The sequence below is a fragment of the Xenopus tropicalis genome, chromosome 1 (assembly GCF_000004195.4).
Source record: "Xenopus tropicalis strain Nigerian chromosome 1, UCB_Xtro_10.0, whole genome shotgun sequence".
NCBI classification, from domain to species: Eukaryota; Metazoa; Chordata; class Amphibia; order Anura; family Pipidae; genus Xenopus; species Xenopus tropicalis.
Genome location: NC_030677.2, coordinates 36,569,091 through 36,594,141, shown reverse-complemented (window position 1 = coordinate 36,594,141; position 25,051 = coordinate 36,569,091). Strand labels below are relative to the sequence as shown.

The window sequence follows — 25,051 nt, the reverse complement described above, 5'->3', positions numbered from 1 at the left end:
AGAGAGAGACTCCAGTATTCCAGTAATGAGCTACTGTGCAAAACAAATTCCTCCGCACTAGGGGTGCCTTTAATGATAGCGTCAATTTAATAGGGCATAAAGCACTGAGCACTGCAGGATAATAAATACAGCCATAATGAATTGCACTTTTTACAAGAGAAAAGGCCAGTTCTTCTGTACTGTTCTGTATTCTTTGTATTTCTCAATATGACATTTATTTATATTCACATAATACACAACACACAATCAGGCATAAGGCAATGCAGGAGGCCCACGGGCTCAGCCTATGGCTGTCATGTGATGCTGCAGTTGCAATCATCAACAGCTGGAGGGCAGCAGATTGGACATCACTGAATTGTATTCTGAATACAGGTATGGGTTCTGTATTCTGGAATGCTTGGGACCAAAGTTTTTTTTATTCCTTAAAAGGGTTTTTTTCATAATCTGGATCACAAGGCTGCTAAAAACATTTAAACATAACAAATCCCAACAGGGCCCACTGGTGGCTAAACCCCAAATTAGAGGCTGGTGTTGGGGGTGCTTAGAAGCCCTGTCAAGGCTTCTCTATCGAGGAAATTCCTCCTATTATGTCTCTTTACCACATATGAATTTTGCCACATGCAAACCCAATTTACCGTTATGGGTTGTTATCTGGAATGCTTGCGACAAGAGTTCTTTTCTGAAAAGGGGTCTTTTTATAAGGCCCTGTAAAGACTTACCTATTGAGAAGCTTTCTCATATTATGCCTCCATACCTCCTATGAATACAGATATACAGGCCTTCCAGAAATGGTCTCCCAACCCTGCTGTGGGGCAATAAAAATCTTCCCCACTTTCCCCAGATCTCTGCCTGCTATGGCCTAGATAAGAGAAGTCCAGGTAACAGATATTATACCTGTATATCCAGTGATTGCTACACAATATATTATGTCCTCTGTTAGTTTATATCCACTCTTCCCTGTGATGCTGGGACCACAGTACAAATTCACACATTGCCCTACTCTAAAGCTGCCCATATGCAAACACTATACCCCTTGCTGCCAGTAATGTAGCAAATCTCCTTTTCTTTATACCCACTGAACTGAGGTTTAAGCAACATTTACATCTTTCTGTTTAAACCCTCTCCTATTTCTCTGAATGTTAAATCGAATATCCTTCGCTTTTCTGTGGCAGGTTCTTGGGACCCGAAATCTGTTGCAACAACTCTGAGACATAATAACTGTGGGGAAGGTGCAAGAATCTGTGCAATTCACTGTGTTTTTATTGCAGTGTTTATTTCCCCAGCATTTGGCACCACTTTGTAAAACATACAAAAATTGTGTCTGTGGCAATATGGGCCTGTATATGGGTGTGATGTGGATATCTCCAATAAATTGGTTAATTTTGGGAAAGTAGAGCAGAAGAATAAGACTTAGGAAAATGCCAGTGTTATTGGTTATTGTATATAAGCTGGCACGGGGGAGCGCACTCTCACAAAATACAAACTCCTTACAATAAAAGAAAGTCTGCTCAGAATGATCTTTCCTGTAGATACCAGAGAAACAGTGAAACTGAATGCACGTGAAGCCTCTTCCATTCATGGTCCAATACTCATGTTAAATAGGATGGAATAATAAAATAAAAGCAGAAGACTGTACATTTTAGTGCCAAGGTTTGGGATGCTGAAGGACATTGGAGGGCACTTTATCCCAAGGCTTGCCACTTGTGGATAGTTTTGATATGAAGGCATCAGAGGACCTGCTTCCCATTCCAGAATGCCAGCGAGGAGGGTAATGAGTGATGGGGTTACGGACTCTGGTTGCTAGTGGGTTACTGTAAAATGGCATCATTACTGGTGGCAGCATTATCTTCACAGGCTGAAGTACCACCATGTTCTCATGTGGCTTTATCCTGGGAGAAATCCCATCTTTACCCAAAGCTTTAGGCTTAGCTGGTTTTTGATTTTTACAACTTCTGTCTCTTCTGTCTGTTGCCGTTGCAGGAGGTGTAGCGAGGACTTGCTTGGAAGGCTTCCTACCTACGCTGCCTGCTGGCTGTAAATTTGACTTGGCAAAATCGGGTGTCAATGACTGCGCCGCAACTCGGTTGTTTTCCTGGTCTAGAAAATCGCTAATCTTTGCCTGAGAAGAATTTGTGCCCTGACCAGCTGCTCTGCCTTTCTTTTTCTTCCCCTCTTTCTTGGATTTTTGCTTCCCAATGCCATCAAGAAGTCCCTTTGAGGCAGCTCTGGCCAAAATGTCAGTTGCAGACATGGCTTCAGCTGGATCTGGCTACAAAAAACATGAATGAATGTGTTCATTACTCTCTTAGTCATTAGAACTATTCTCTTAGTCATTAGAACTATTCTCTTAGTCATTAGAACTATTCTCTTAGTCATTAGAACATTAGTCACAAAGTACTGTGAAAGTATTTTAGGGATAAAGTCACATCTGAAGCCAGATCTACGGAGCTTTAGTTGGAACTTATGAATAAGAAGTCTGCATGTTGCCATGTGTTTTCCATGCCAAATAAAAAAGCTATATGTCCCATACAGCAACAATTATTGATTAATCAGGTTTGGAAAAAATGTTAAAAAGATATTTTCTTTACGTTACTGTAATGGAGTGAAGGAACACTCTTGTTATTGTAGTCACAACCTGGCAATTATAGGCCTGTAAATTTGTCATCTGCTGGTGGGCAAGATATTTGCTAAGAGATCACATTGAAGATTATGTGCTCATGAGTGGCATAATTATTTGCTTTAGGGAGCAGGATGGGGTGCAGGGGGTGCAGGGGGTGTAACCTAAAAGCTTTGCCAAGGATGTCGATACAACTGCACCTAAAACCTTGCTCTATATATTAAGGGCTAATATTCTTGGTGGTGCTGTTTGTACATGGACAAAGAACTGTCTAAAGCAGTGATCCCCAACCAGTGGCTCAGGGGCAACATGTTGCTCCCCAACCCCTTGGATGTTGCTCCCCGTGGCCTCAAAGCAGGTACTTATTTTTGAATTTCTGGTTAGGAGGCAAGCTTTGAGTGCATAAAAACCCTGTGTAATTGCCAAACAGATCCTTCTGTAGGCTTCCAGTCAAAATAGGGGCTACCAAATAGCCAATTATAGCTCTTATTGGCACCTCTAGGAACTTTTTTCATACTTGTGTTTCTCACCAAAACTGTGGCTCACGGGTATAAAAGGTTGGGGATCCCTGGTCTAAGGATCAAGCGCAGAGGGTGATTGTTTGTGGTTTAAACTTAAATTGGATTAGACTTATGGATGCACTGAGTTCAGGACTCAGCAGGATTCCCTAGTTCCAAGTCATGTGCTTTACTGTGCCCTCTTTAAGGAGAAGGGCTCTGATGGCAATGTATTCATATTTGCCTTCAGTGCCCTCATATTTGATGACAAAAGTATGCAGAACTACTGAATCCATCCAGGATGTGCTGTCCTTGCAGGGGCAGCCAGACTAACTGGTGTTTTGATGGCCAAATGAAATTTAGTGTCCGTAATTGTAAGGTTAAAGGACATAAAAAATGAAATTGCCTAGAAGTTGTGCCAATTTGTTAGGCACCCCCCACAGTGAATACATTATCTTATTTTTATCCCACAAGGGATACCTAGGAAAGCAGTCAAGATACAGGGAAACGTACCCCCCCCCCCCATGCTAGTGCAGAAGGGAAACACCAGCCCAGAGTACTTATAAGGGCTGTGCCCCATCTTTCCCAGGGATTTATCATGACTATCCTGTAACATATGGCCTATATGATGTCAAGTATTAGTAGGTTAGTGCAGCCACACACCCACTCTGTAAAACACAATTCTGCAGAAAAAAGGGGGAAAGTTGTGGGCAGCTTGGCTGAGAGGTGGGTGTCTGCCAAACATGGTATGTGTCCTACCTCCTTTGTCAAGACAGCTAGAAAAAATCCATTGGTAGTCTCAGATGGTTGGACTTTAATAAACTTATCAGACAGTAGTGTCAGTTCTGATGAGGAAAGTGGAATAACCGGAGAGCCAATCCTGTGGAAGGTAAAACAACATGTGTTAAAAAGAGTGGCAGTAAAACTAGCAATAAAAATGCCCTACAAAAATATTTACATGTTCATGTAGCCTGCACGTGTTGGAACCATTTCTACAGAGCATTATATTTTTATTTAAAAATACCGTTTTTTTTATGATGGGGTCTTTTGGAGGGCAGATGAAAACAAATCAGCTGTCCAACAGGAGGATTGTGGGCTGGGTGTGGCTCCCTTCTACAAAATCCAATACTTGACTAATCTGAACATCTAAGGTCATTTCAGAAAAGGGTCTCTCATTATAGAAATAAAACCCAGGAGGGCAAAAATTTACTTGCCCCATTGCTATCATCAGCTTAATAGGGTCAGCTGGTCAGCCCGTGTAGCAATATGGCTTACCTAAAACAGTATGTACAGGTATGGGAACTCCTAAACAGAGATTTCAATCGTCTGTGCCTGTCTTTTTTTACCAATAACCAAATAAATTGTCCAATGACCAATGTACATTGCTATTTCCAACATTAGGGCATGATTAGTGTTTCTATATCTAAAAGTACCACTTACCTATATGTCAGAATTTTGTTACTTTCCGGTTTCTGTCCCAGAGCTTGATTTATTACATCCTCATTTTCTTCATGGTACACTGAGCAGGTGCAGTACACAAGAGCTTGCACTTTATTAACTAAAGCCAGTAATAAAATAACAGAGTCAATAATACCTTATTGGTTTAGGCATTACAGGAGCGGTTTAGAACAAAGGTCTGTAAGCAAAATGTATTAAAAGAACTCAGGCCAATAAAATCTGCAGACTTAGCCTTCCTGGCATCCTGCCCCACTGAAATCTGGCTGAAAATTGGCCAAATATATATTGGGTGGGTAAGGAAATCCTGTTGGGTGGGGACTGCATTGGCTTACTGATGCAGTATTGCCCTGACTGGTGTATAATGCCCACAGTGTGATCCAACTGTTGGCCATAGGGCTGAATGATTGGATCATCCCCAATTGCCCAGCAAATTAGAAGCCAAGTCTGTTAATGATCTGCTTGTTTGTTGACCTGCTCTGAAGGGGGTAATGAGGTGATAAGGGGCCTTGGGCTTTAAGGTGGCCATACACGCACCGATATTATCGTACGAAACCTCGTTTCGTACGATAATCGGTGCGTGTATGGCATGTCGGCGAGTCGACCGATATCGCAGGAAGCTGCCGATATCGGACGACTCGCCGATCGGACAAGTTTGAAAATTTTGATCGGGCGCCATAGAAGGCGCCTGACCAAAATTCTCCCTTCAGAGCTGAATCGGCAGAAGGAGGTAGAAATCCTATTGTTTCTACCTCCTTACCTGCCGATTCAGCCCTGAATGGTGTGTGGCGGATCTTACGATGTTTCGTGCGACCGATGGTCGTACGAAACATCGTCGGATCGCCACGTGTATGGCCACCTTTAGAATGACCTGAACTGCACCTGACTGTAAAGCAAAGTGGCCAAACAAGAAAGCTGCCAGTAAATATATATATATATATATTATAATGTAGTCATTCAGAGACCTAAGGTGAGGCAATACAAATAAGCTTATGACAAGCAATTCCTTCATGTTGTTATGCAGAGAAGGCAAAGTAAACTACAAATACCAGCACCCACTGACAGCAACTGGTGTTGGGAAGTGCTGAGAAATATAGTTTGGCAACATTTGGAGGGCTGCACACTGCCTATTTGTGCAGACATTTAAAAACCAAATAAAATAGGGTATATTTCCCCAAGGGCTGTCTGGGTCGGTTTCCCAGTCACTTACATGTCATGGCATGGGTCAGCTCTGTGACCTGCTGCTTGGAAAGGGCGTTTAGCTTATCAGTTCCGACAGATCCTTGGGAGAAATCCTGAAGCAAAGATGTGTCTGCACAGGAAAGAACAACACCAAAACCATATTTTACACAAGAACAGGTAGAACAGGGAGTAGGATAAAAACCCAATAATGGATAAGCAAAGTTACATACAAATATTTCAAACATTTAGGAATGCTTTGAAAAATCCAAAATCATGGGGACTACTTGACCAAGCTGGATCTCAGGAAGCTATCTACTGGGCAGGTTAGAAAATGGGGCTAGGCCAGCAGCGCCACATTAATGGCAGTGAGGTTTCCTTTTTGGAGCAGAGACCTTCACCCCCCCCCCCCCCCAGGAATACAACACTGCCTCCGTGCCTCCCCCCACCCTTACATGTCCCATAACTTGTGGGTCATTCAGACGTGCAAGTTAGGGAGCAGTGGTCGGACACAGGCTGAAATGGGGCCTTGTATTTACTGCCTGCCCTAAGGCAGAGAATAGGTACAGGGCTGGTCTGCCAATGCTGCTCTCAGCACCACTTGCTGGGTTGCTTTATCCAATGCAAGGTGCAGAAGGCAGCCATTCCCCAGGCAGAAGTGCTCTGTGCGTGAGTATAAGGGGCACACATTTGAACTTCTGTAAATTACCCCTGTTGCTTTCACTAGCAACACTACCTAGGCAATGTAATGGAATTTTTATGGTTCTATCCTCATGGCATTTTTACAATGGTTTTAGTGCTAGCATTTTTTTTTACATATTTATTTAATAAACCTTAGTGGTATCAAATACACCGTTACTGTCCATTCTGTAAATAAATTGCTGGGTGGTACATGAGAACAGAAATCATCCACAGACTTTCCCACCTGAATGCATTGATATATATATATTTTTTTCATAAATTCTTCTAGCAAATACTAAATACAATACAGTACCTCCATGCTGGTTTAAAACAAACTGTACTGGGTCACTGACTCCAGATCCAGAGCTCTGAGGCAGCAAGAGAATAACTTTAGCCTTCTGTAACCTCGGATCACTCGGGTCCAGATCAGTGAAGCTTTCCTTCAGGAGTTTGATATCTGAGAACAAAGGGACATTATATGATGCAAACAGCACTAAAAGAGTCATGCTAAAACATCCTATTCGTTTGTCCACTGGAGGGTTATTGCAGTTTGTGAATGAGGTGGGTTGAAGAATGGGTTCTACTAAGCCAGTGGTCCCCAACCAGTGCTTGTAAGTGTTGCTCCCCAACCCCTTGGATGTTGCTCTCAGTGCCCCCAAACCAGGGAGTTATTTTTGAATTCCTGACTTGGGGGCAAGTTTTGTTTGAATAAAAACAAGATTTACTACCAAATAAAGCCCCTGTAAGCTGATAGTGTGAATAGAGGCTGCCTAATAGCCAATCTTAGCCCTTATTTGGCTCCTCCATGAACTTTTATTATGCTTGTGTACCTCTCCAAGTCTTTTTACATTTGATTGTGGCTCACAAATAAGAAAGGTTGGGGACCCCTGTACTAAGCATTTATAGGGTTATCCAGTAAATGGAATCCTAATTAGAAATGGAATGTTGTGCTGTTACTGTAAGTACAAACATCACATTTTATATTAGAGGTCCATGTGATGGGGTTACCTTTGCCTTTATGTGCCACAGCCTCTGCCATTGAGTCTTCCTAGTTTTGCGTTTGCCACTATGAATGGTACTTACTATAGTAATATAGTATAGTAGAACCTTATACATACTGAGATAACTAGTGCAGGAACCGCTCTGCCACAGACTTGGGGTATATATATATATATATATATATATATTAAATAGTGGATGTGAGTCATACATAGATCATTATAGGAATCATTTATGACTGGCCTAATGTGTCCTAGGTAGATCCATGGAGGATGGACAGACTCTCAGTATTCATGTGAATGGGAAAGCGCTCGGATGAAAGACATTTACAGTCTGGTAGATGTGTTGAAGTAAAACTGGAACCTACTTTTACACCCCATATCAGCAAACAATTCCAGCAGTGCTCGTTCCCTTGCTTCAGACTTTCTTCCACATACAAAAATCCGACACGCATTTTGATTGGTCAGCACTGACATGTGGGCAAGAATGTACCCTGAACAAGGCGCAGCCACAATAATGTCATCATCTAGGTTCATCAAAGCTCTCACAGAATGTACAGAAAGAATGTGGGCTTTGTCCTGGAAACAGACAATAATGAACACAAGGTTAAACAGTTATATAGTTATTCCCCTGTGGGATATATTATATTCCATGTTACCTGCCCATTAGAACTCAAAGTATGATAGGGCTTCTACTTTATGGAGCAGCTGCTGCAGAAAAGGTCTATTTATCATGTGACAAAGAATATACTAAAAATGATGCAATTAGTAGAACTGCGCTGCCTGATGTCCTGAACGTATTTAGTCTGGATTCAAACGGGGGTCACTGAACTCAGAAGCCAAAAAGCTATTGCTCTGTAAACTACAATTTTATTGTTATTGTTCCTTTTTATTACCAATCTTTTTATTCAGGCCCTCCTCTATTCCTATTCCTGCCTCTTTCAAATCACTGCCTGGTTGCTAGGTTAAATTGGACCCTAGCAACCACATAGCTGCTGAAATTTCAAACTGGAAAGCTGATGAACAAGAAGCTAAATAAAATAAAATGCAAATAATAAAAAACTAAGCCCAATAGCATATTGTATTAGAATAGCATTCTTTACATCATACTTAAAAGTTACTGTAAAGGTGAATAACATCTTTAATGTATTTCTACCTTACATCTACTTATGGCTATCCATTAGAGGCATAAAATAAAGATAATGTCTAGCCAGGTCTGCCATTACAGCTCTTTATGGGCCAATGCATTTCTCTAATAAGTTGCCAACATGCCATCATGAAACACCTGCTTGCTTTAGCCAACCCCATGGAACACCTGCTTGCTTTAGCCAACCCCATGGATCACCTGCTTGCTTTAGCCAACCCCATGGAACACCTGCTTGCTTTAGCCAACCCCATGGATCACCTGCTTGCTTTAGCCAACCCCATGGAACACCTGCTGCTTTAGCCAACCCCATGGAACACCTGCTTGGTTTAGCCAACCCCATGGAACACCTGCTGCTTTAGCCAACCCCATGGAACACCTGCCTGCTTTAGCCAACCCCATGGAACACCTGCTGCTTTAGCCAACCCCATGGAACACCTGCCTGCTTTAGCCAACCCCATGGAACACCTGCCTGCTTTAGCCAACCCCATGGAACACCTGCTTGCTTTAGCCAACCCCATGGAACACCTGCTGCTTTAGCCAACCCCATGGAACACCTGCTTGCTTTAGCCAACCCCATGGAACACCTGCTTGCTTTAGCCAACCCCATGGAACACCTGCTGCTTTAGCCAACCCCATGGAACACCTGCTTGCTTTAGCCAACCCCATGGATCACCTGCTTGCTTTAGCCAACCCCATGGAACACCTGCTTGCTTTAGCCAACCCCATGGAACACCTGCTTGCTTTAGCCAACCCCATGGAACACCTGCTTGCTTTAGCCAACCCCATGGAACACCTGCTGCTTTAGCCAACCCCATGGAACACCTGCTTGCTTTAGCCAACCCCATGGAACACCTGCTGCTTTAGCCAACCCCATGGAACACCTGCTTGCTTTAGCCAACCCCATGGATCACCTGCTTGCTTTAGCCAACCCCATGGAACACCTGCTTGCTTTAGCCAACCCCATGGAACACCTGCTTGCTTTAGCCAACCCCATGGAACACCTGCTTGCTTTAGCCAACCCCATGGATCACCTGCTTGCTTTAGCCAACCCCATGGAACACCTGCTTGCTTTAGCCAACCCCATGGATCACCTGCTTGCTTTAGCCAATCCCATGGATCACCTGCTTGCTTTAGCCAACCCCATGGAACACCTGCTTGCTTTAGCCAACCCCATGGAACACCTGCTTGCTTTAGCCAACCCCATGGAACACCTGCTTGCTTTAGCCAACCCCTGTTTGCCCTGACACCAAAGGACATTTATATGCTCCTCTTCGTCTCTCTGAGATCGCTGCTCCTAATACATGGGCTGATCAGCCTGATACTGACAAAGGGTATTGGCAATTGTTTGCTGTTTCTAACACCAAGGAACATTCACTCTTGCAGACAGCTGTGTATATAAATACTGTATATAACAGTAACTTAACAGCATTTATAAATGTATAGGCTATTCACGTTTGTATACAATATATGCAGTGAGAAAATTGTTTCTCATACCAAATATTCAAGGGCCAATCATATTAAAAGGATGATATCATAAAGAAACCCAGGGTGGGACAGCCCTGATATACAGAATGATGTAGGTGTAAGTAATTTTAAAATAACTAAACATCTTGATCCTCTGATTTAGAGGAATGGCCCTTGTCAGCAGTTTATATCTGACAATTGTTTGAAAACAAATGTTAAGTTCAAAGGCAAAATGTAACATTTCCCTAGAGAATGGTATTGAAGTTGGAACATAAAAGGCAGATGAATGTGGAGGAAGACATTGTCCCGCTGCGTCAGACAATACATAGAATACATGGCCCAGCCGATCGGTGTCTTTATGGCTGTTACCATGGCAATTCATTGTTCGCCTACACTATCTCGCCTCCTGCAGCACTGGAATGGTCTTTGCTTAGAGAAGGCCACAAATATTTTATGTTCAGGCTGTTTTTAAAGGATTAAAAGATCAAGCTCCCAAGCAGGGCAGATTGTGCTTGTGCTGATAAATTGCCTTATATAAATGTGTTGCCTCGCAACGCCTTCCCCGATGCAATGATTTGCTTTTTAGTATTAAGGAACTCTTCCAAGCCTGGAGAGACAAGACAATTACGTAATAAATCATAGACTCACACTCTATGTACGTCTGGAGCTTTTACTTTTAGTTTCCTAAACCAAAGAAAGGGGCGAAAATAAAAATCCTACTTGGAATCCAAATACCATAAAAGAATGAAATGAACCCCCTCAAGTTAAATGGCAGTCCTGCCTATAATCTATTTTGGCTATTATGGTAGAAGATCTATACATATGCTTCCCAGGGATCTGATAATATAAATGAAAGAATGATGAATTCATACCTTTGTATGTATGTGTTTTACAAGTCTATTATCTATGTAGTTGTACCTTATATATTACTTGCCCCAGAGGAGGAGCATTCTCCTTAGATAGCTAGAGAAGAGCATTATAGTGGCCAAAAATAAATCGCTCCATCTTACTCATAGAATGCATGTCTCAGCCAAAGTAAGCAATATGACATCTCCACTCACAGAAAATAATGCAAGTATGCAGAGAAGAAACCTTCTGTGTACCCCCATACTGAGCTTTCAGTTGAAAAAACCTTAGAAAAACATGGGAAAAGGTTTTAGTGCAGTATCCAGTCCAATGTTTGATGAGCGGCTGGTTACAAGAGCAGTCTAGCCACACATGTAGGGGCAGAGTTATCAAAACGTTAGTTTAGAGTTAAAAAAATAAAAACTCACCCACGTTCTATTCATTGCTATGGGATTTTTAGAAGCATATTTATCAATAAGTGAAAGTCAGAACTCACCATTTGATAAATACGCTTCTAAAAATTCCATAGGAATAAATAGAACGTGGGTGAGTTTTTATTTATTAAAGGAGAAGGAAAGGCTTAGTCACCTGGGGGTGCCAAAATGTTAGGTGCCCCCAAGTGACCTTAAATCGCTTACCTTGTACCCTGGGCTGGTGCCCCTGTTAGGAGAAAACCACACCAGCCCGGGGTAGCTGCGAGCATGGTCTCCTCTTCCTTCTTTGCGCGCTTGTGCATGCGCAGTAGAGTAAAAAGCGGAACTGTAACAAAAAAGTCAGCTTTTCACTCTACTGCGCATGCGCCGGCCCAGGGATACCGAAGCCAGAAGAAATAAGCAAGAGGAAAAACTCGCCGCAGCTACCCTGGGCTGGTGCGGTTTTCTCCTAACAGGGGCACCTGTCTGGGGTAAAAGGTAAGCTTGGGGGTGCCTAACATTTTGGCATCCCCAAATGACTTAGCCTTTCCTTCTCCTTTAAGCTCTAATATCACATTTTAATAAATCTGCCCCATAGTATAGATGGCCAGACTGAACCAACAGTTTGCTACCTGGTAGTGCAGTCCTGTGCGGATCTGGTTTAGAGCACAAACACACACACAACATACTGAAAGGACCTTTCAGTTTCTTGTTTTGGCAGATTTTTCATTGTGCGGATAATTCCGAGGCTGTTTGTGTGAATATTAGTTCTATTTCTGGAATATTTCAAATCCGCTTACCTGTAGTACAAGTCTGTAATGAATGAATAATTCCAGGTTGCTGAGTTTATCTTTAAGATACTGAGGAAACACCAGTACATCCTGGCACTGCTTGTCCATATAATACTGATAACCAACCAGATCCACAGGAGAATCGGTTTTAGTAAAACCTTCGTTCTTCAGCCCATCGCAGACTTCTGTCGTGCTGTTTGCAAAAACCATTTCATGCTATTACAGTTGCTTAGGAAGAAGTGCAGGAATGTACTGACTAGATACTGACCTTTCATTATGGGTAAAGTACATGATAAACAATTCTGTGCAGTCCTTCTAGTACTTAGCTTAGCTGCTGTGCACCACCCCAGGATATGATGGGATATGATGTTCAAAGCACCATCTTTATTCCATAATACAACTGATATGGGCATTATACCGGCTAATTATTTGTTTGAACTAATACATTTATTTTCTGGCCTTGTAAATATTGTCACTCCCATGTGTGAGAGATGCTTTGTGCCAAGGCCATTGTGACTGTGGAAAGCCCAATGTAGTTGTCAGTACAACAGCTAGCATGGATATCGATAATCACAGGGTTTGGAATTACCTGGTTTTGGCAGTATTAACCCAGGCATAGAGTGGTACTGTAGATGATCTCTGCTCCTGCTTTCTAACACCTTCCGGCAATATAAAGTCAATGGATGGGATGGCATGCTTAATTCGACTTCTTGCAAGGGCAGCAGACAGCCTGGTTTTGTAGCTAAAATGGAATAAAATAGGATATTAGTAAAATAAAAACATTTTAGAACTAATAGGCACTAGTGAGAAGTTCTATCTCCAGGCCACCTTCCCCCCAAACCACATTGGGATCCTTTCCTAAGGTCCTCATGCACGTGAAGATTCGCTCGCTTGGCGAGGTCGCCAGGCGAGCGGAACTTCACCTGATATCCCCATCTACAGGTGGGTGATATCGTGGAACATGTAGGCTAATTCGATCAAATTATAATGGCGGCAATGGGGCAGTCGTTTCGGGAACCTCATCAACGAGCCAAAGCGGTCCCCAATCTGACTGAATCTTTTAACCTGCCCGACTGATATCAGGCCAGATATCAGTTGGGTATGGCCGTCATTTCTGCCCCTACACGGGCCGATAAGCTGCCGAAACGGTCCAAGGGACTGATATCGGCAGCTACAATCGGCCCGTGTATGGGGACCTCTACTTCTATAAGTGATCAATCTGTACTTGGTAGAGGTAAGTGAACACAGCTGCCTGGGGTGCAAGAGGTGAGAGGCACAATTCTGACAGAGTGAAAGAACATTCAGTGTGTGGTGCTGTGTGAGTATGCAAGTGAGCAATTGGTGGGGGGTTGCTAAGTAATGAAGTACCACTCTGAGTGCAGAAGTGCTATTTCCATTGAACCAACAAACCTATGTGCCCATTGTGTTAAAGTAGGGTCTTGGACCTTTAAGGAAAATAAATATACATTTTATTTTAATCCTATTTTGTTTCCATCGGTGGCCAATTATGCACACCAGGCATATAATTATGCACTCCTCTCATAATGTTTAATCAGGCACAAACAGAACAAGAGAGAGAAACCCAAATATTTAAAAGGTTACATACAGCTAGTATCACGTAAATACAGGAATGGGATCTGCTATCAGAAAACCTGTTATGCAGAAAGCTCTAAATTATGGGATTGCCATCTCCCATGGACCCCATTTTTATTAAAATTCTTAAGATTGCTTTCCATTTTTATGTAATAATAAAACAGTGTTGTGTACTTTATCCCAACTATAATTAATCCTTATTGGAGGCAAAACAATCCTATTGGGTTTATTCAATGTTTAAATAATTTTTCTGAAGACTAAGTTTGGAGATCCAAATTACAGAAAGACCCCTTATCCAGAAAACCCCAGGTCCAGAGTATTCTGGATAACAGGTCTCATACCTGTACTACATTTTGTTCTGTAGCACTTACCTGCAAAGTAATTTTTCCACTTCTGTCACCTCCTCTATGGTTTCCACTGTGTGGGCCAAACAGCGGGGTTGAAACTTGCGATCTTGGAAGTCATAGAGCATCACCATGACAAGACTGGTCATTTCATCTGGCTAAACCCATTGTAGGAGGAACAAGGTAAGAGATGAATAATGTGTGCGGGAGGAACAGAACAACGTAAAGCAGAACAGGAAATGGTCCAGTTTCCCAGTAACCATGACAAGAAGCCCCAGAAGGTAAACAGATGTCACTTTTGTATATTATAATGTATGTGTGCAATAATGCTGTATTCCATGATGTGCACTGTTACTCCCTTCACCCTGATACAGAGAACTGCTTGCTCCCCTCCCCCTCCCGGATTGGCAGAGAAGGACCCAGTAAGCAACACCATGCAAGTAATGGGAGGTGGTGGAGAATGCGCCAGGCATGGCACAGACCATTAAAATCTAACAATTTTGAACTGGGATAGAATGCACAGTTGTGCTCCAACACGCAAGCACAGTTATCATCATTTTCTTCACTCCATTTATGTTTGTGTTGCCTTAGGGGAGAATGCCATGAGATGAGCGATGGAAATGCAGAGACAGAGCGAAGCCTGGGAACTGTCACACACTTTTGGTTTTGTATCTCTATTCCTACCCCTAATGTAATTACTCATTGTCAAGGGTCTGGATTGAATAAAAATGTTAAAATGTCCAGTCTGCAGTTACTTAAAGGGGCACTATCTCTCCAACATGGACCTTTTCATTGTATCTACACTGGTGCTGGGCAATTTCATAAATGTATTTTAAATTTTCTTTGCCTTGCTGAGCTTTCGTATCTTAATCCCTCTGCTAATTCATCCTGTTTAGATCCCATGACCCATGGCACCCTAGCCTAGTCTCTTTGATTTGCTAGTATCAAATGCCTGGTGCACCTTAAGTGGTAATGTCATAAAAGTTGCCAACTTTGCTACAGCAGGTAGCATTTATTGGTCACCTGATTAAAAGTAAATCTTTTCATCTTACTGGTTGCCATTGGTTACTAAACCTGGGCAAACGCAGTGCTTTTTATTACATATTGTTTCCCCCACCAGAGGTGTGACCCAATACAGCCCACACTCCAGTTGGGGGACACAATAGTTCTTCTTGAAAACAGCCCCGTCAGCGCTAGGCAGCCCACACCAGGAGAGAGCTCCCATTGCGGGCGGCCATGTTGTTTGGCACATAATGAGCAAATATCCCCACTCACTTATTATTTACACGCGCCTGACGTAGGAGTGGGGGATGCAACTCACCCTCCTACATCACACACATGTGTATAATGAACAAGTTGTCGCACCGACTCATTATGTGTTTGTACATGCCACAACATGGGTGCCCGCACCAAGAGCTCCCATCCGGTGCAAGTAGCCTAGGGCTGGAGGGGCTGTATTTTTTCAAGAACAAATATTGTTTCCCTCAACCAGAGTGTGGGCTATATCAGCCCACAACTCTGAGGGGGGAAACATATCAGGTGATAGGTGCCCTTTAAACAATAATTCTAACAGTTTAGTTTTTCTCTGTAATAATAAAACAGTACCTTGTACTTGATAATAACTACACTGCATGAATCCATATTGGTGGCAAAACAATCCTACTGGGTTTATTTCATGTTTCAATTATATATGAATATATGAAAGATTATAAAATTAATTACAGTATAATGTACTGTTTCCCTGCACTGGTACAACTGGTGTGTTTGCCTCAGAAAGACTACTATAGTTTATATAAATAAAGCTGCCGTGTAGCCATGGGGGCAGCCATTTAAGGGCTCTGGCACATGGGGAGATTAGTCGCCTGCGACAAATCTCCCTGTTCGCGGGTGACTAATCCCCCCGAAATGCCATCCCACCGACGAAAATGTAAATCGCCGGGGGGGTGGCATACGCAGCGGAGCGATGTCAGTGAAATCACGGAAGTTTCCCCTCAAGGCACCTTAATAGCAACTTTTGATAGTAATGTTGAAATACAGGTATGGGATCCATTATCCGGAAACCTGTTATCCAGAAAGCTCTGAATTACGGAAACCCTGTCTCCCATAGACTCCATTTTAATCAAATAATTCAGATTTTTATAATTGATTTCCTTTTTCTCTAAAAAAATAAAACAGTAGCTTGTATTTAATCCCAACTAAGACATGATTAATTCTTATTGGGGGCAAAACAATTCTATTGGGTTTAATTAATGTTTTATTGATTTTTTAGTAGATGTTAGGTATGAAGATCCAAATTACGGAAAGACCCCTTATCCGGAAAACCCTTGGTCCCGAGCATTCTGGGTCCTATACCTGTATATGCAAATGTTTAGCTGCCATAACAATTATAAATGACGCTGTGCCTTCTGACAGTATGGGAGTTTGGCTCTGGCTGAGCGAGTGGAGTGGCTACATGTAACACACACAGTCCCACTACAGTCCAACTAACTCATTATACTCACAGTATTACAGATAGGTACCATATACAGGGTTATGTATTTTATGCATTTAATAACCCCCTGGGGAGAGGGGCACAAGAGAGGCAGTTGTGGTTTCTGTGCTATTTTGTTAACTTTCCTTATGATTACTGTCTATTAAAAATATTTAATAGTATAACATGGGGCATGGTTTCACTCACTAGTGGCTGAGAATGGTAGAAGCCGCTGTCCAGTAATATGGTTTCAAGTAGATCTTGATCTGCAAAGAAAAGAAAGTGTAATATTATGATGTATGGAGTTTAATACATGGGATGGCTTATTTATCAATTTTCAAATTTGTGAATTTTAGGTTTTATTGAATTGAATGAACTTGAAATTTTACTGAAAAGTTTTGAAACAAATCAAATTAAACCGCAAAAAAACAACTGAAATACATTTCAGATACATTCTACTCATCATTTTCGATTGGTCTACCAACTCTCAAAAAAGTTTCACCTAGGACAACTCCAATTGCAACTTTTTGGATATTTTGCACTTAATAAATATTGAAAATTCAAATTTTAAAAACCATAATATGAATTTGGGATTTTTGCACAAAAAAATGTAGAATCAATAGATTCGATAGAATTTGAATGTTGATAGCTCATCCCATCCCATCCATTAGGAGTGGGGTTATTTATCAATGGTCGAATCTGAGATTCAAATTTTATTGCTCAAAAACTCCCAAATTCAAATTTGTCTTAGGAGTTTTAGAAAACAATTTGTTATGATCTATATCAGCTGTTTGGGGCAAATGTCCTATGATTCAAGCCAAGGACTCCCAGCAGTCTGCGTGTTGCAGGCAAAAAAGTATTTTACAAAAATCAAAGCAGATCAGCCCTTAAGAACACGTTCAATTGCTTCATTCTGTTAGAGCTCATTTCTGCCGTTGAGCTCTAACACTCATCCACATCTTTAATCCCCAACACAACCTACAATTGGGAATTAACAATTTGGATAAATCCTTTCAGTGCTGAAATCATAAACATTAGGGTAACATTAAGGTATACCAAAGGTTTACAAATCGGTCCCTTTCTGCTTTGTACTAAACAACCTAGTATCCAGCTAGTAAAATATAGGGTCACTAGGAAAGACGCAATAACCAGTGGCGTAACTACCATATAGCAGACCACATGGTCGCTGGGGGGCCCCAATGTATAAAGGGACTTGGATTGAGGCGGCTGCCATATGGTAGTTTTCCCCACCCCAGCCACTTTAGACTTCAAATATGCCATCAACTTGCCCTTTAACTGCAGGCTGTGGATGGCAAGGGGAGCGGGTAGTAGTAGTGTTTGGGGGCCTGTGGGTCCCCCAAAGATTTTTTTCTGGAGGGCAGGTGCACTAGCAATAACCCACATGTATAAATGCTCATTTGCAGAGTGTGTGTAGGACAGAACTAATAAAACAAATAAATAAACAGACAGACAAAGTTTGGGACCAGCTTCCTTAGTGCTTGTCATACTTATATTTAATTTATAACGCATGCTTAAGGGGCACATATGCTTTACTTAGGAATTGTCGTTATATAAGGAAACAGTATAACAGCAGTATATATATTTATATATATAATAAAGTGAGTGAGAATAACAAGGCAGATAATACACTGGTCCATGTAAACAAAAGGCAACACTCCCACATACCAAAGTGTTTTCTCCTTGTGCAAGTGCTATTACAGTATTGACTTTTGCAAGTTGTATAATGGTACAGGCAAGATGCTGCGTCACTCTCCTATCAGTGAAATCCAATCCTGACAAACATTCTAGCGCCGGCACCTAGCAACACATTGCAATGAGCAGTAAGCCATCTTTCATAAATCTTTCTGGCTTTGCTTCAAAAAATGCTCTTCTTTCTTCTTGTGATACAAAGTGAGAGGATAATGAAACCATCACTTTCACATATGCCTGGGAAAGCCCCATTAAATCCAACTCTGGTGATTAGTTACACCCATTTTGTATTATTCACCAGTGCAGAAAAAAAACATTACACTGGGTTCATTTGCACAACCTACAACATACAGGCCTTGCTTAGATCTACAGAAGGATTATGGGTTCTCACCAAAGTATTTTTTACTAAAAGGAGCCCCAAAAATTTACTGAGGGGTACCTAACATATTTTGATCTATCTGTATATATAAAATCTAATGGATTATTCTACAGTCTTATTTTTTGTCTGTTTCTGTTTATTTATGAGAATGGGAACTCAACCTTCTGTTGGCCAAACCAACATGAAACATGGGTGAATACTAACTTGCTTTAAGGTGGCCAGTATTGGATACTACATGATGTTCCACAAATATGGATGGCTACATTTTAGTTTGTATATATCAATGGAAACATTTTCTCCTTCCCCCAATTTTTGCCCTCCAGGACTCCACTCAGAAAAGAAACATGAGAAGTTAAGATGAGACAACAGGGTAGTGTAAAAGGTGCAAAGAAACAAGGGGAAATGAAAAAAAAATAAGAAGGAAAAGAGGGCAGGAAATGAAATGTGAAAACTGGGACTGTGAATAGACCCTACTTTCTCTATCTCCACCCTACTTTGTAACGCACCTTGACACACAAACCAAATATTTGGGTGAGACTTTGCATCCAGTCCAAAACAATGTTAATTAATGTCTAATTATTTCTACTTACATTTTAGAGTATTAAAAGCCAGCTCATAGGCCCAGCGCTGATATTTTTCATCCCTTAAGCTGGATAGAGACTTCCCAGAGTCATTACCATACTTAACGACAATCCTATCTGGTGGTTTCTTGATATGAATATCTTGAAAGATTTTTGCTGACTCAGTGTATATCTGGTCGGGATAATTTATCTTTTCAGAGCAGCGCGGTGAATCAACCTTCTGCCTGTGGCTCATTTCTCTTATGTACAGGTCAGCACCAGCGAAGAATCTTAACCCACTCCCTGCTAAGAAAACAAACAAACAAACATTATTAGTAATGGAAATTTGTTGTATTTTACATTATCAAAATCAAACATCCAGTATATATGTGTATCTATCTATCTATCTAACTATCTACGACAGAATGATTTCTGTTATTTCAATTTCGGTACTAAGATGTCCCCTATCCAGTCCCTTAACTTGCATGTCATTCAGATGCGCAAGTTAGGGAGCAGCAAATAGCAACGCTCACAATAAGCCCCAGATTTTTGATCCGCTGTTCGATGCAGAGAGCAGAATCACCCAGCCCAGGGCCCAAGTGCTTGGCAAATGAGCACTAAAACATTTTCACCCCAGGGAATAAAAAATGACCCCAATACATTCATGAGATTTAATTACAGAAGATGCCTTCCAATACTTAGTATTTGCACACACACAAATATATGCCAGCTTATATTTCTATTCCTGCACTGGACAATTTTATAGACTTTTGTGCCTCAGGTTCTGAAAATATTGCAGGAACATAAACGCCATATAAAAGCCCATGAGGTCCCTAACAATATATTAAATTCATTGAATCACTGAAAAAGAACAATTAGAACCATACTGTAGCCATTGTTGTGTGAGATGCCATTAATAACTGTTATGTTTCTATCCCACAACTCCCACTGCACAGATAAAATGTTATTACGGCAAGGTGCTTGTGTGTGGGATGGAGCATAACACCAGTCGGAAGGGTGGAACTTTCCCGTAACTAAGTAAATATCCCACTTAACATCATTCTGAACTGAAGTTTGTTCAGCTGAGACAAAGCAAGGCACGGATGATTTAACTTTATTTACAGAAGGTTTACAATAGATTTCCAGCTCAGCCAATACTGCCGCTATCCCTGTCACATAAATAAATATGTCTGGGTGCCCCCATGACCCACACTGGAGTGGAGAATGGCAAATGCTATAATTACTGTTTGTTTTTATATATATTACGTATGGGTGTGTGGCTCCAAGTGCAAGTTGGACCAGCCCAGTGGTTGCAGGGTTAATAACTTTAAATGTAACTATGATAATTCTGAGTTACTGACAACAGAGTTAGATACTGCCATCTTCAACACCCTTCTTTCCACTATGTATATTATACTCCCCCAGTACTTCCAAGGTAGAAATCACACAAACTGGACTAGCTAAGCACACTGGTGTTCATTTACTAAACACAGTGCAGCAGTTATATACTATAGGGGCATTCATGTATGTATGTGTGTATGTATGTATGTATGATGCAGAAAGATGAGTGTCTTGAGGGGCTTGGATGAGTTCTTGAACAAGCATTGTATCCAAGGCTATTGTGATACTAAAATATACAGTTGGTATTGATGTTGGTATATTTGGTTTATGTATGTGAGTGTATAGATAGGTCAGTATGGGTCTGTATGTGAGTGAATAGATAGGTCAGTATGGGTCTGTATGTGAGTGTATAGATAGGTCAGTATGGGTCTGTATGTGAGTGTATAGATAGGTCAGTATGGGTCTGTATGTGAGTGTATAGATAGGTCAGTATGGGTCTGTATGTGAGTGTATAGATAGGTCAGTATGGGTCTGTATGTGAGTGTACAGATAGGTCAGTATGGGTCTGTATGTGAGTGTACAGATAGGTCAGTATGGGTCTGTATGTGAGTGTATAGATAGGTCAGTATTGGTCTGTATGTGAGTGGATAGATAGGTCAGTATGGGTCTGTATGTGAGTGGATAGATAGGTCAGTATGGGTCTGTATGTGAGTGGATAGATAGGTCAGTATGGGTCTGTATGTGAGTGGATAGATAGGTCAGTATGGGTCTGTATGTGAGTGGATAGATAGGTCAGTATGGGTCTGTATGTGAGTGGATAGATAGGTCAGTATGGGTCTGTATGTGAGTGGATAGATAGGTCAGTATGGGTCTGTATGTGCTGGGTTTACTTGGAAGGGTTGAACTTGATGGACTCTGGTCTGTTTTCAACCCTAAGTAACTATATATGTAACCATTACAATCATCCATTCAGAAGGATAAAGACAAAAGGTCCTCTGCGCTCACCCATAATCAATATGCTAGGGTGCATTAGGCTTCAAAAAAATCCCCTCCCCATTTCCTCTTGCAGGCAACTTTGTGCGACTTTGATAAGGGGGAACCTTGAAAAATGATAACAACAGATGGGGGTTGAACTGAGAGAAGCCACTGCTCAGGATCAACCTAGATGCTTAGCATAAAGGTGGCCATACACGAGCAGATCCGCTCGCTTGGCGATGTCGCCAAGTGAGCGGATCTTCCCCCCGATATCCCCACCTACGGGTGGGCGATATCGGGGAGCATTTAGGTAAAAAAAATAATAATCCGATCGTTTGGCCCTGGGGCCAAACGATCGGATTATGTTGGCGGCAATGGGGCAGTCGGATCGGGGACTGCATCAACGAGCCGATGCGGTCCCCGATCCGACCGGATTTTCTAACCTGGCCGATCGAGATCTGGCCAATTTCAGGCCAGATATCGGTCGGCCAGGCCGCTCTGCTCTCCCCATACACGGGCCGATTAGCTGCCGAATCGGTCCAAGGGACCGATATCGGCAGCTATAGTTGGCCCCTGTATGGGGACCTTAAGCCGAACCTGAGAGATACAGGCTCGTCCCACCTTACCAACTATGTTACTATGTGTATAGCCTAATGCACTCTCTGTTTGCCAATTGTTCCTCTCCCTGCTGCTGTGAGATCTGCCTTCTGTCAACAGCTTCACCCATTTCCTCATATCTTGTTGTTTGTTTTCCATTCTTTTCTCAGGAGGTTCATATAAATTCTCATGTGGGTATCAGATGTAGCTTGCTCCTGTTGGTGCAATGGGGGTTTGGCCCATCGCTTCTTGCAGTAGCCCAAACATGTGGCACCAAAACACCCAAAACTGACTTTAATTTCCATCTGCCCAGAAAGCTCTAGTTCAAGAACTTGTCAGGCATTTCTCTCATGAGATTTCAGTGAAAACTATACAGCACTTGAGCTAAGGCAACCGTCATAGAGAGAGCAATGGAAGGCAATTTCTGACATTTCTGCATTATGTGACTACTAGAAAGTTGCAGGCAAAATTGTGCTATCTAGTAAATAAGCCCATAATAGTAATCATAGCTGTCATGCTGTGCTGCCCATACATGTTTGCAGGATTTCCCCACTAATGCCTGGCATTTAGGAGAAAGGTTTGTGAATTTCATAAATAAAATTATAGGATATGTCCAAAAACTCACCACAAAGGAAGAGCGGCAGCGCCGCCCTGAGCCTTCAGCTAGGGGAGCATATATCAATGTTTTATTATCGTACAGGCATGGGATCCCTTATCCGGAAACCCGTTATCCAGAAAGCTTTGAATTATGGAAAGCCCATCTCCCATACACTCCATTATAAGCAAATAATTCAAATTTTTAAAAATGATTTCCATTTTCTCTGTAATAATAAAACAGTACCTTGTATTGATCCCAACTAAGATATAATTAATCCTTATTGGAAGCAAAACAAGCCTATTAGTTTTAATATTTAAATGATTTTTAGCAGACAAATTATGAAGATCCAAATTACGGAAAGATCCCCTATCCGGAAAACCCCAGGTCCCGAGCATTCGGGATAACAGGTCTCATACCTGTACTCCAATTAAACTATTTTTAATATAGAATTCCGCCTGAAGATTTGCTTATTGAGTGCCTGCTCTACAAAAAACAGGGATATATTATAAATAAGCTTCACAATCAGCCTGCTACGTGGCTATGTGGCTCCAAACTAAGTGCAATCTGGAGGCATCATTAAATTTTAAAAGGTCCCATTCTGCCAGTCGTCTTGCCATCTAATTACATGTGCTGTAAGGATTCCATGTGCAGGATTAAATCTACTCTGAACTTTCTCTGATGTTACCTGATATCTCACACAAACTAAAGAAAGGATTGCCAGTAATCTCACTGTGCCATTGCAAGTGTCAGTCACACAGAGCAAATATATTAAGTGCCTGTTAGAGGGTGATACTGGGAGAGAAAGACAAACACCATCACTAGGGGCAGCCAGAGTTAATAGGACACTGTAACTGGGAGCCTTATATAATAGGTTAGAAATTGCCTTTATTTATTTGCTATTTGTATCCATTTAATTTGGGGTTCCATAGGTACTGTAAGAGCACCATGTTGTCATTTTCTTCAGCTTCTTAGTCCTTCTCTGTGGCCCTGGGCCAGGTGTGCAGGAGCAGTAGGGTTAAAAGCTGGCTCTATGCTTCTAATTCTGGCATGAACCAATTATATTCTGTGACAAATTTAAAGAGAATAGCAGGTAAGTAGGTGCCAACTATTACCAAATACCAATAAGGTGGTTCTTATAATGGATTGTTTTATGTGTGATTTTGCTGGAATTCCAGTTCCATTTTTGGAAAGTTATATAAGGATCCAGTGTTCCCCTGTTCTTATTAGAAGGTGCAGAAAGGCCACTTTAAACACCAAGATGGGCAAAAGCTGGAGACCAGTGGCTCAGCTCTATTCATTGGCCAGTGATCAGAGCAAATCACTAGAAATGTCTACACCAAACTCCACCAGGGATCATGAACATGCAGCCCTCCAGCTGCTGTTACATTACAGCCCTCCAGCTGTTGCTACATTACAGCCCTCCAGCTGTTGCTACATTACAGCCCTCCAGCTGTTGCTACATTACAGCCCTCCAGCTGTTGCTACATTACAGCCCTCCAGCTGTTGCTACATTACAGCCCTCCAGCTGCTGCTACATTACAGCCCTCCAGCTGCTGCTACATTACAGCCCTCCAGCTGCTGCTACATTACAGCCCTCCAGCTGTTGCTACATTACAGCCCTCCAGCTGTTGCTACATTACAGCTCAGTACCCCAACTGTTGCTGGGAGTTGCAGTCAGGTCCATAAGAGTCTGGTACCTCACAGTTGCACAGAACTGCAGGAAACTTCTGTACTTCTCAGTGACAAAAACCAAAGGGTCCCCCAGGGGCCACTGCCTTCCCTGCATACATGTGTGCTCGGCTAGCTCATGGAAAACAATAATCACTGACAGGTGCCACATAGACACTTGGTGCGACTGAAGCAGAGCTGAAGCTACAGGCAGCGAGTCGCTCCGGGTACTGAGTGTGACACCCCATGTAATAGTAACGTGTAGGGACCAACCAGGAGCAGCAATTCCCCCACTCACAGGGAAGGATCGCACACTCAATGCACTAACAGAACCAATCTAAATCTGAAGAGTTGGAATTACAGTTTGCGATAAAGCTGACGATCTAGATAGCTTGCTCTAGAAGTGACTAAACGAACAGCGCAGAGTAGGTATAGTTGTACTATAGCAGCAGCCAGTGAGAAGCACAATCGCATCTCCGCACTGTGTAACCGCACACACCATAATAACTACATAGTGACACTACTATATACCCCGACCCCAGTCACTGTACCCCCAGCTCCTTGCCAAGCCTCCCCCTGCCTCCCACTTACCTGCCGTACTGCAGCTCCGCAAAAGCTTCAAACACGGCGGGGTTTATACTCTCATGGGAGGAGCCGTGCCCAAAGCTAAAGCGCTACAGCAACTGGGCGGGGCCATAGGCGGAGCCATGCCCTCAGCTAAAGCACAG

At 42.1% G+C, this 25,051-nt stretch overlaps 1 protein-coding gene across 1 annotated transcript in view; it reads right to left on the bottom strand.

Annotated features, from left to right (window-relative positions):
• nsun7 (NOP2/Sun RNA methyltransferase family member 7) overlaps positions 1 to 25,024 on the bottom strand; it is a 26,166-nt gene extending 1,142 nt beyond the window's left edge. Inside the window, exons 1-12 of the mRNA XM_031895383.1 lie at positions 24,915 to 25,024; positions 19,175 to 19,450; positions 16,703 to 16,761; positions 14,053 to 14,183; positions 12,678 to 12,830; positions 12,098 to 12,281; positions 7,796 to 8,006; positions 6,743 to 6,886; positions 5,780 to 5,881; positions 4,555 to 4,672; positions 3,874 to 3,994; positions 1 to 2,269 (exon numbers count right to left, since the gene is read on the bottom strand). The exon at positions 1 to 2,269 is cut by the window's left edge and continues 1,142 nt beyond it. Of these exons, the coding sequence (XP_031751243.1) occupies positions 1,640 to 2,269; positions 3,874 to 3,994; positions 4,555 to 4,672; positions 5,780 to 5,881; positions 6,743 to 6,886; positions 7,796 to 8,006; positions 12,098 to 12,281; positions 12,678 to 12,830; positions 14,053 to 14,183; positions 16,703 to 16,761; positions 19,175 to 19,400 (2,079 nt within the window). The 5' untranslated portion in view covers positions 19,401 to 19,450; positions 24,915 to 25,024 and the 3' untranslated portion in view covers positions 1 to 1,639. The remainder of the gene's footprint in view (positions 2,270 to 3,873; positions 3,995 to 4,554; positions 4,673 to 5,779; positions 5,882 to 6,742; positions 6,887 to 7,795; positions 8,007 to 12,097; positions 12,282 to 12,677; positions 12,831 to 14,052; positions 14,184 to 16,702; positions 16,762 to 19,174; positions 19,451 to 24,914) is intronic.
• Between the last annotated feature and the right edge of the window lie 27 nt (positions 25,025 to 25,051).